This window comes from Apteryx rowi, unplaced genomic scaffold (assembly GCF_003343035.1).
Source record: "Apteryx rowi isolate R43461 unplaced genomic scaffold, aptRow1 scaffold_472, whole genome shotgun sequence".
In the NCBI taxonomy this organism is placed as follows: Eukaryota; Metazoa; Chordata; class Aves; order Apterygiformes; family Apterygidae; genus Apteryx; species Apteryx rowi.
In genome coordinates, this window is record NW_020450730.1 from 192,319 (window position 1) to 204,476 (window position 12,158).

Below are 12,158 nucleotides of genomic sequence, written 5' to 3' on the forward strand. Positions count from 1 at the left end.
GGTTATTAGAACATTGGAAAATCAAGGACTTGCAGTAAGAAAGCTCATATTAATTGAAAGTATAATATGCTTTCATTCTCAGAATGTGTTGATATAAGTGGACTATCACTCATGAGTTTAAGTTACTTTTAATTGAACTTCTCTGATCCAGAGTATTGAACCTCACTGATCCAGATCCATTTACTGCTCTTTGGGAGAAACTGAGATACAGACAGGAAAAGATTTTGCCATTGTGCCGCAAGCTGATGATGTGATCAAAATGGTTGTCTATTTTACTTGTCTTTTTACCTGTATTTATATTACAGTTAAAAGTAAAGAGAAGTGAGACGTTTTTATTCTTTTATTTTATTCTTTCATCTAAAAGATTTTAAAATATATTAGATCAAAATAAGGCCCCATATTTGATTATATGGAAATAATGTGGAAATAGATTTTCACTTAGGTAAAATACAAAATTTATTTTATTCGGAAGAATAAACAGTAGTTTTAAAGGGATAAAGCCTTTGTTTTTACCCTTACCTTTTAAGGTACCTAAGTTACGTAATGCTATTAATGCAGTGGGAGCACAGAAACAGTTCTTAGTTGCCTGCAGTTCTGTGGAGAAGCATACTGGGTTGAGTTTCTGGAGCGGGTTTTTTTTCACTTAGTGAGGCTGACCGAATGGGAATTGTGAAAAGACTTACAGATTGTATTTTTTTGATGGTTCTTTAGATATAGGTGAATGCAACCTAAGTCTAAGGTTGTGAAATGTTTTTACAAGATGAAAGGCTGTAATTTAACATTTGATATCTTTTCAGTGTACTTGAGGGAAATTGTTTGAATGTACTTAGGGATTTAATTGTTTAAAAGACATAGGAAATCAGGGTATCTGCATTTCAGTGTATTGTGTTCTGTAGTGGAGGATAACAATATTAAAAGACAAATAGTGATTACTTTTCTGAATTAATTAGCTCACTTCAAGAGCTGAGCTGTCTTAATTGAAGGACATGAAATATCTCTCTGTGTATATATACACTATGTCATCTTATTTCTCCCTAGAGAAAAATATGAGAATAAAGAGGAAGCAAGCATACATGAAATATAATCTTGAAAATCCTAAACTGATTATACTAAACTATAGAAGAGTCTCTTCTATTTCTTCAGTTCTTGGACGATGAAAGGAAAAGATTTGTGTTGTTACTGCTGCATGTTTTTCCTTCTTTATTCCCTTAGCTGTTGATACATGCATGCTCTTAATACATAGGACATTTTAAATTTTTACAAACCAATATGTAAATTTGGAATTAATGTAGTCTAGATCAGGGAATGTAGATATGAAATGATTTTTTGAATCAGTGCTCTGTACAGCCTTGCTGCTGCCCCGACTTCAGTGGGATTCTGAGCAGCAGCAGAGTCTTTCTGCACTGAGTTTGTGGTAGCGCTGAGACTTAGCTGCATCAAAAAATTCCAGCTGTTTCTGCTGCAGACTGTTAGCAAAGATATTCACTGCACAATATATGATGAAGAAAATATTGTATTTTGTTTGCATATTGACAAAGATTTTCATATATGAATAGTCATAATACCACAAATTTGTAGTTTATCTTTAGCATGTGTCATTTTAGGATCACATTCTCAACATCAGTACTGCTGCTTTGCTTGCTGTTAGCTACTGATCAGCTCTCAATCTTTCCATTGCTGTAGATATTTTAGTAAACCAACTCTAAAATACTTCTGAAGAATGACAAAGATGTTAAATTCAAAAAATACTGTCTTTCAGACAAATCCATTTAGACCCCAGTCCTATTTTCATAGATAACAACRATCTAAGAATTCAAACAGTGTTTTCCTCTTTGCATTTCCAAGTCACAAGATCTTGTCTCCATAAGAAAAACAGGAGCTTGGGCAGAAGGTTCTCCCTAGGCAGATGCAGCAAGGAGACAGTATATTCCTTTTGAATTTCAAATGTTGGCAGATGTACATTAATGTCAGAAGGACATTGCCATAGTGGAATACTGTGGACTTTAAAGGCTTGTTTTACTGAACGATTTTTCTAGCTCTTCAGTAATTTATTTGTAAAAGAGGTAAAGTCAATGTACATACATCCACAGTTTAATGTGATGAGTGTTTAGTAAAAAAGTTGGATGTTGCAGCATCACTATCTACTGATCATAGTTACTTCTGTTTATTTGCACATCTTGCTATTTAATGTATGAATGAATCATCAAAATTAGTTTTTTTTACTGTTCTAATTCTATGACTTACAAGCTGATAGTTATTTATTACAGGAAAAGTGCTATTACATGTTCAAAGATTCCTGTCTGATGCAGAGACCACATACTGCATAAATAAAGAACGTTCTTACATTAATTAATCAAAATAATATTACTTGAGGGAAATTTTTTACAAGCCTGTTGTTTTAAATATATTTTGGCAATAAAATTTAAACTGTAGTCTTCTGCTACTTACAAAAGAGAACCAAATAAAGTACACCTGATTGATATGAGTGTTTTTGGAACACAGTCCCATACTTAATTATTTTGAAATATTAAGCAGGAATATATGAAATAACTTCTTTTAATTTCTGTGTGGTTACATAGTAGAAAGGAAAGGAGATTGTGTACAAAGGGAGTTATTTTTATGGTTTACCTCAACCATGTTGGGTCTTTTCTTTCCAAGAACTTCTGGTTTCTTTTTTCATGCTTTTTTTTTTTTTTTTCATCGCTGTTTCCACTATGTGTTATATTGTTGCTTTAAGGGTTTTATACTAAATGCAACTAACTATCTAATGCTATTTTATGTGAAAATTGTATGACTAAATTCATTTAACAGCCTTTAATACTAAAAACTTTTTTAACACCATAAACATAAAATGCACAAACTCTTTTAATACAGAGGTCTGTGGTCCTGGAAAGTATTCTTGGATTATACTTCTATAACCAATCCAATCATGGTCTTTCTTTTTTTTTTCTTTCTTTCTTTTTTTCTTTTTTTTTTTTTAATATTTAAGCGTGCTGATGATATTACAAGTTCACTGTCAGATACTACACTGCTTGTACACTTTTTTGGCAAGAAGGGAAAAGCTGAACTGAACTTTGAAGATTTTTATAGGTGAGTCTCAATTTTATAAATTCCATGTAAAGAAATACTTCCATACCTCTTCTAATTAATATATGTATTATATTACTAGACACAAAGTGTATATGTGCATGTATATAATGTATGTAAAGTTTATTTTCCCTTTGTAGATGTTATACATTCAAAGAATAAAATAAAACATTAAAAACAGTAAAAAGTGCCCTGAGCTAGTGCTTCTGTATTTGCTGCGCTTTTTTCCCCTTCTTTTTTTTCTTTTTTTTGACACTTTTGTGCATTTTTGGTTTGCTTTGGAGGGGTTATACCCTAAAACCCTGTCCTTATGTGCATGTAGGATTTTTTTTCTTGTTTGTTTGTTTTTTTTCCCAGTGGTCAGTGCTTAGTCTCTGTATATATCCCTACTCTTAGGGACATATCTAAAAGTAAAGATTTTTCTAAAGATACCATATAGGCCCCTTAGAAAGAGTTTCTTATGGGCATAAGTGAAAACACAGTGGAAGCTATTGGCTTAATTACTATGCCAATTAAAATATAATTTTGAAATATAAACTATTCTAAAATATAGTCTGCCCTACAGATAGAGCCATTAAACTAAAATTGTATGTATGCGTGATTGAAAGTGATACAGTATTTGGCTATTATTTCCTCAGTAGTACTACCAGTACATATTGTCTTTATAGTTATCACTTATCTAACTGTGCATTTTAATTGATCAAATGTTTAGAAGATATTTTGCCTTTAAAGTCAAGTATGTCTAAAAGAGGGTAAAGAAAGAATGAATATTCCGTATTTCACATAATATAAAAACAAGAGTCACCAAGTGAGATCATGAGGTGGCAAGTTCAAAGCAACAAGAAAAGAAGCATCTAGTTAAAATGTGGAACTCACTGCTGTAAGATGTTGTGGATGCTGAAGCAGTCCAGCACCTAGGGAGACGTATTCATGAAAGAAGAATCCATCAAGTATTACCAACACTACATTTCCAGCTCAAGACATCATTAAACAATGTATTTCCAGGGGAAATACTACTCTGTGTTTATCTTGCACTTACACTTTTGCCTAGGCATCTGTTACGGGCCACTGGAAGCATAGGAGACCCAGCAAGACAGACCTTTGATCTGAGCTGCTCGCAGTTCTTACAAGTGAAATGATGCACTAGGAAGGGGTGTTGCAGGCAACATCTGCAGGATAGGATCTCGGAAACCTGTAATAAGGGAGTGTTACAAGTCATGACAGATAATCAGCTGAACATAAACTCCAAGTGCAATACTGTGACCAGAGAGCTACTTTCATCCTCGGATGTGTAATTAGGACATTACATAGAATCGGGGAAGTTATATTTCCCTGTTGATGTAACTAGCTGTTTTTATACTGTATACAGTTTTGTCGTCCCAATTTTAAAAATATGTTGTTAAGCTGGAAAGAGTTCACAGGAATGTTGTAAGAAATTAAAAAAAAAAAAAAAAAAAAGCTTAGATTGAAAGGCTGCAGGAGCTCAAAATACTTAGTTGTTAAAAAGAGAAGAGTAAGGCTTGACCACAATCTGTAAGTAACTACACAGGGAATAAATTTTGGGAATTCACTTAAGTAATAACGGGAATTTTCAGTCTAGCATATAAATATAAAGATCAGTGACCCACTGAAGAAGAAAATTAGACAAATGCAAACTAGAAATAAACTACAAATTATTCAGTCATTTTAATCCTTACTAAAATACTTTGCTAGTTTGATTAGACAGTATGTCAGCATCAAAAGGGGATTTACCAGATTTACAGTCAATGCTATAAACAGGGAACTGATTGGTATAATGCTATTCGGCTTTATATTCTATGTGTTTTAATGACAAGAATAGTAGAAATGAAAAGTATCATTGTTTCTTTGTATTTGTTTGTGCTTTAGATTTATGGATAACCTACAAACTGAAGTTCTAGAGATAGAATTCCTTTCCTACTCTAATGGGATGAACACCATCAGTGAGGAAGACTTTGCCCATATTCTTTTGAGATATACAAATGTGGAAAATACATCAAGTTACCTGGAAAATATGCACTGCAGGATCCCTGAAGAAAAGGTAGTTGTTTAGCTAGTACAGCAGTGGGTGGCAGCATCAAATCCCAGTGTCTTCAAGATGAAATCATAGCCTTGTTGGACTGAATGAGACTTCTGTCACTGATTTCATTGGCACCAGGATTTTATCCTGATCATAAGCTTTGCATCTTTTATTTTTCAGATTACTTACTGAATAGAAGGTAGAAGAGTGAATAACATGGCATTATGTTCCTTAGGATTCACTCATATTTTTGAGGTTTAGATAACAAGCTCCATATTACATTAAAACTCAGGTCAAGCAATAGAAAATGTAAGAGTTGAAAGAGAAAAATTTTCTAGAAATGAGACTTATCTAACAATAACGGTTTTTTTGCAGCAATGATGCATTAAAAAATACTTTTTCTGACTTCTCTTTTGCATTGCTACCTGAATAAACACCTCTTCAGAATAAACATTGACACACTTTATCTAGTTCTATTATAGTCTCAGTAAGGGCTCACTTGTGCATAATCATTGATGGGTTAGAGGTTCTTATCAGTGACTGAAGAGATAGAAGAGATAGTAACAACAGTAAAGATCATAGGGTGGCCAATCCTTCATTTGTTTAACAACAAATGTCTTGTCAGAAGTGTATCTGAGAAAAATGTAGTGGCAACTGAATGCATCAGTGGTAATCAGCAGGATAATGTAACAAGTAGCCCTTCAAGCAGGAGGTGGTTTGGATACATTTCCTCTGTTTGTGTTTATAAAAGGATCAGACTAGTCTGTCCTAGAAATGTGACTTTTTAAATGGCTATATATTTTGGTAGCATTGACAGTAGAGCTTGTGAAGCAAAGTAATAAATATGTTTGGATAGTTGCTGACATTTTTAATTTGGGAAATTACACTGTAATTAAAAACTGAGATAAAAATAGAAAATGATAATGAAAACCAAATAAATTATAATAAAGCTAGAATTATAAAGTGCATTTAAAAGCACAAATGGGTGTTTAAAGTAAATGTCACTGACGTGGAACTGTATCACATAAAGTTGTTGTGGACTAACTTGTCATGACTCCTACTCAGCTCCTCCTGCCTTTTCTCTCCTTTTCTAGCATTGGAGAGTGCAGCAGGACAGAGATCAGCCAGCCAGAGCATGTGTGTGAATACAGGGGGCAGAAAGGGACAAGCTGTTTTGATGTGATGACTAAGTAACCTATTCTCTCCCAGAAAAAAATCTTCCAGAGAAAGAATTATAACTCTAAAACACAATGCTCTGGGATCTTCAGCTTCTACAGCCATGACCAGAAAACAAACTGTGTTTTAAGGGGTCACATTACCTCTAAACTGCCTGTTGACTGTCTGAAGGGAATGATCCTATCTTCTTTCCTCTTTTCCCCAGCCTTTCATTTCTGCCACTTATTTTGCATTTACATGTACTGACTTTACTGCTATGGAGTAAGTAAGATTAGTCAGCTGACCTGGTGGAAGCACACTCCAAAAATTAACATTTTTCCATTGGAATTGGTTTACCTAATTCATCTTGTGGTTGTACAGTAGTTAGATTTAATGCAAGCAGTGGGATACAAAAATAGCTAGGGAGTGGAAAGAAAAAGCAGCGCTGCCTCTTTCACACCAGATTAGATGTAAAATGAAGCAAAACAGTTGGAATCAGAGTTCCTACTCACTGACCCCTTCGGAGTTTACAGTCTAGCCATTGAGACGCTCTGTTCAAACTATTATGTAAGAGGTCTGTGCAGCTTTTAATATTTAAAAGCCAAGACAATGCTACAGAAATGGTATAAAGTTATTTTCTTAGATTGCCAGGTCCTTTTCGTTTAAGGTGAAGTCAAGATTAACATATGTATGGAATGTTTGAAAAAAAAAAATTACTTTGGGGCTTGCATAAAGACAATGATATACATATCACTTAAGTAATAAGAAATAATGCAATCGTAGGGAGAGAGAAATATATGTTTGAATGGCAAAGGTGAAGTTGGTTAAGTAAATACAAATGCAGGTTTTTTTTGTTTTTTTTTTAACACGCACAGTGTTCTTTGAAGTTCCAGTACTACTGTTCTGATAGTCTTCCACACAGTAGTTTCTGGTTTTCATCTGGTGCAGCCATCACCCAAGAAGACATCCATGGGGAATGCTGCATCACTCAGTTAGAAATGTGCTTATGTTATATTCTGGGAATATCCTGTCACTTTACCATTACCATATATCTGTATGTCATGTGCTATACCTCTGTTAAGTGAAACAGGACATTGTCATTTTCTGTAACCCCATATCACTGGTTTGGTAAATGCACAGTCACTGTAGTGGAAAAAAGTAAATTCCTGTGGCGTACCTCTCTTGCGGACAGCAGGCTTTTGAGAATGGGATTTTGCCTCCTATTGTCATGGAGGCATTGTTGATATTTTTACTCTTTTTTACATTCCTAATAGCAGTATAATTCCAAAACTATAAAATGTACTCTATATTTTATTATGGTAATATGCTGTAATACTAATATTAAACAGAGGATTCCATTTAGAGAGAAATGGGACTAGCCTGTAAAGTAATACTTTCACAGTTGGCAGTGTTACTCTTTTTGTGGCACTGTACGTGGAAGCCTGTAAAGCAATGTGATGATCATTTGGCAGACTGTAGTCATGTTGAAATGTTCAGCTGGCATGCTGCCTGCTCACAGGATGTTCTCCTCCTTTTACWAACTAGATGCCAAGCAGAGATTCATTTAAGCTGGCATCTTGAATTACTATGAATATCAGCCCCTAAAGAAAGTTTATGCTTTTTTGACAGCATTGGTGCATTAATGTAACAGTTTTCTTTGCTGTGGTAAAATATAGTCTGCCCAAAGAAATAAAGTTCAGTTTCCTTTTACATAGAAAATAAATAATTTCCAGTAGGAACCTGGGAAACCATGTAAATAATTTCATATGTCAAAATTATGCAAAATGTGTGCAAAATAAGGAATGTTATTATAGTTGCCAGTTGAACAAAAAGTGGTCCTAGGAAAGGACCTTTTCTTTCTGCCTCTCTTCTGTCCTTTTCTGTTTCTTCTTGAAAAGAATTAAACATCTAGGATTGCAGATGATTTCAGTGGAAATTGTAGAACAATTTTTCTTACAATTTTATTTGTAGAATAATTTTTCTCATTGCTAAAATTTTGTGGAGTCCATACAGTTTAGCCTGGACGTTTAGCACGAGAAAGTAGTGCTCTTTCACCTGCATCTCTCTGCTTTATCTCCAGTATCTCATGGCAGCAGTTTTCATACTGGACTGTACTGGAAGTACAGAAGCTGCAAAAAGGATTTTTCGTAGACTAGTGATTCTTAGTCTTTCTTGTGCAAGGACAGCTGACCACCTAGACTAATTACTCCCCGTAGTTACATGGAAAGAGACAGGATTTTTGCAATACCTCTTATGATATTTCCCACATTCAAAATCTTTACAGACAAATTGGTTCAAATTGAGGATTCTTTTTTTTAATCTTTGTGAACTTAAAACTATCAGCTCTATGGCATCTAGGCATATTGATCAAGGCATCTATGGCTATTTTCTATTAGGCATTGCCATTTTGCCATAGTACCTAAGAGTACTAGTTGGGGACTAGGGTTTCACTAAGCTAAGTATTTCACAAAAATGGGCCAAAATGATTCCAGTCTCACAGAGTCTGCAGTGTAAACAAAGTACAAGAAACAGAACACGGACATACACTATTAAGTGTCAAGTACAAAGAAACAGTAAGACAGGATTGGTTAGTATTAGTAATTAAGTTTTTGAGATAGAGAAGAATTTAAAGGAGAATAAAGAGGTAGTTTCTGCAGGTTATCTATGAGGATTCCTCCCAGTTCCAAAAGATGAAACAGAAAGCACAAAGATGGTTGTTGAGAAATTAAATTCATGATAGAGACTGGTCATGCTCTCCAATCAAACAGAGTTTACAAATCTTAGAGCTTAGGTTTGATCAGTTTAGCAGTGACTGAGATCTCAAATGAGTGGAGGCCTATTAAAGACTTCTTTTATCAACATTATGTTGCCCTCCACACTTACCACAATAYTCTCCTGCCTCATACTACTTTACTCCAAAGCCTGGCCATTTCCTCCTCTGCCACACACCTACTTCAGTATCTTCAGGTTCTCCCAGTGCTTTCTGTGTTCCACCATACCATAAGGACTACGTATCTTTGAGGAGAAATGTAGGTCAAGGTCTTAGTTTCAACAGAAATATTCACAGGTCTTCCTTCTGTCTTCAGATGTATTTTCAGAGAAAAGTAGTTAAGTTAGTTTAATTAATTGGGTAATTTAAGTGTGGAAGTCAGGACCCCAGCAGTGTCAAGGGTAATAAATTGTCTTTGGAACCTTCTGATACTGTTTGGAAGCACCAGAATTTAGAAGGTGCTCACCTCAAACTGAGACTATTTGTTTAGGTATTGTCATATATAGGTCAAAGGAACCTTGAAATACTCCCCACAACATTGGAAATGGGGTTAGTGGGATCCTCTGAAGGACACGTGGAAGGTTATAAGTAGACAGAAGAATAGCCAGGAATTATAGTTAAGGAGGACCAGGGAGATCAAGATTTGAGAAGAATATCCCTTTAAAGAGGATAGTGGACATTTTAAGGGGGATATTTAATTAAAAGTCTCTGTTAAAGAATTCTTTCAGAATTGTTCTAGAGATAATTTATCAGGTCTCTGAATTCACAGTTAAAGCAGGAGAAAAGCAGAACAAGTATCACATAAGGAAAAAAATTGCTTTTTTTAGCAACTTAGCACTTTCACAGAAACTTTTAAAAAATTGTGAATTCTTGGTCAAAATGCAAAACATTTCTTAAATAGCTAGACAAGCCTTGCAATATAATATAATACTTGGGGTATCAGTTGAAGACTTAGGTGTTTGTAAATGTGGATATGTATAAACTCCACCGTAGAGTACAGAGCTTAAATTAGATCCCAGCATGTATATATTAATTCATTCAATATATTTATGTGTGCGTACACACATACACTCTCATGTATGTAAAATAGTAGTTTGTTGTTTTGAGCAATAAACATAAACCAAAATTTATACAAACCTAGGCTCTTACTCTAAATATTAACTACTATATCATAATGATCTTCTGGGAATTTTAAAGATTGTATTAAACTGTAGGATAACATTTTTGATTGTATTTTGAGTGAGAATTGCTATCCATTGCAATGGCAAATATAAAAAAGAAAAATATCTTGCATTTCTCAGGAGACTCCAATTCTTTACATTATTGACTGCAGTACAAATTTCCAATTACAATGGATGTATCTATTCTTAAATGAAGTTGACATATACAACTGCAAAGTCTATTTTTTCACTTGTCACTTCTATTTTTAATTCTAATGGTACTAATATGCATATTGTTCTTTTATTCATTAGGGTATCACATTTGATGAGTTCAGATCATTCTTCCAGTTTTTGAACAACCTAGAAGACTTTACAATTGCAATGCAAATGTATAATTTTGCAAGTCGTTCCATAGGTCAAGGTAAGGATTTATAAAAAGGCAGATAATTATTAAATTTGTTAACAAAGATACAAAGCATATTGTTTTGTAATTCTCAGTTTGTAGTTTTAATGTATGTTTTCAGCACAACTATTACTAAAATAATAAAATATGTATCACTAGACTTTAACCTGCTTTGAAAACTGTTTCTTCAGTTCTTCCTTGTCTCAGAAGAAAGTCTTAAAATGGCAAGGACTCTTCAGCTTTGAGAGGAGAAAGCTCAGTCATATCATAAGGGATACGATAAAGCTTTATAAGGTTGTGTAAGTGGTGGATAAGCTGAATGTGGAACTGTTGGTCACCAACACCTGCAATACAAGAGTTAAGAGGCACTTGATGACCCTAGTAAGAGATCAGTTTAGAGCAAACAAAAGCCTTTCTTTACACAGTGGATAGTGAATCTCTGGAACTTGAGCTGCTACAAAGTTGTAGAGGGAAACAGTATCAGAGGTTCGAAAAGGGATTAGATAAATTTTTAACAAGTCAGAAAGTGGCCACTAAAAGGCCTGGGCAGGTACATGCTTTCTGAAATCCCTAAGGCAGCAGCTGGAGATGCTTATGGAGTGCAAGATGAAGGACCATGTGAAGTGGGCAAACTTGTATGCTCTCCTCAAAGTAGCATCTCTGTTGGTCTGACACAGTAGACTCTTCATGTGGCCTTGCCTTAGGAGTATGCCGTTTTCTCTACGCTCTATTTCTTTGGTTCAATTTCTTGTCAGTTAAGTAGAAGCCATCAGTATAAATATGACATAGGCTTTAATTATGATTTTCTAATTTTGTTATTATATATAATGTAGTTTATATGCTGTTACTTTTTATGCAAAATATTGATATCAACTAAGCTGTATCATTTTATACCAGTTAAAAGCTACTTGGTTTAGATCTGTGAAATTCAATCCTAATTTTCACATTTTCTTATTTTTTGAGTGCTTAAGTGTGCAAACGTAAGTAAAAAGTTTACTTGCATAAGTTTACTTGGAGAGTTTAAATTCATGTGTTTGTTTTATTTTTTCTTTTGATATTCTCTTTATGTAGATGAATTCAAGCGTGCTGTGTATGTAGCCACAGGGCTGAAGCTTTCACCATATTTGGTGAACACAGTGTTCAAGATTTTTGATGTCGACAGAGATGACCAGTTGAGTTATAAAGAATTTATCGGCATTATGAAAGATAGACTTAATCGAGGGTTCAGGGTAAGGCTGCTGATTTTTATAGTTATCTTAATTGACTTTTCTATTAAAATAACTAGTAGCATCAGTTTAAACATGTAATTTTTATAGAAATCCTGAAGCAGTCTAAAAGATTCATCCCTTCTAAATTTCTAGATTTTTTTTATATTAGGAGACAATACACAGAAGGCATAATGTACCTTTATAGTACACAAATGAAACTGGATATCAGAAATCCTCTGCATAATGCCATTTCTTCTACATGGTGTGATTGATAGGTTGGTATTAAGAGTTTTAACAAGGATAACAATTATGTCTGGGATATTTTCAGGGAAGAGAG

General features: G+C 34.2%; 1 protein-coding gene across 4 annotated transcripts in view; it reads left to right on the plus strand.

Annotated features, from left to right (window-relative positions):
* The window catches only part of MICU3 (mitochondrial calcium uptake family member 3), a 45,295-nt gene that overhangs the window by 20,919 nt on the left and 12,218 nt on the right, over positions 1-12,158 (plus strand). For all 4 annotated transcript variants that reach the window (XM_026078176.1, XM_026078177.1, XM_026078178.1 and 1 more), the window contains 4 exons: positions 2,990-3,090; positions 4,975-5,146; positions 10,523-10,631; positions 11,685-11,842. In XM_026078176.1, coding sequence (XP_025933961.1) covers positions 2,990-3,090; positions 4,975-5,146; positions 10,523-10,631; positions 11,685-11,842 — 540 coding nt within the window. The remainder of the gene's footprint in view (positions 1-2,989; positions 3,091-4,974; positions 5,147-10,522; positions 10,632-11,684; positions 11,843-12,158) is intronic.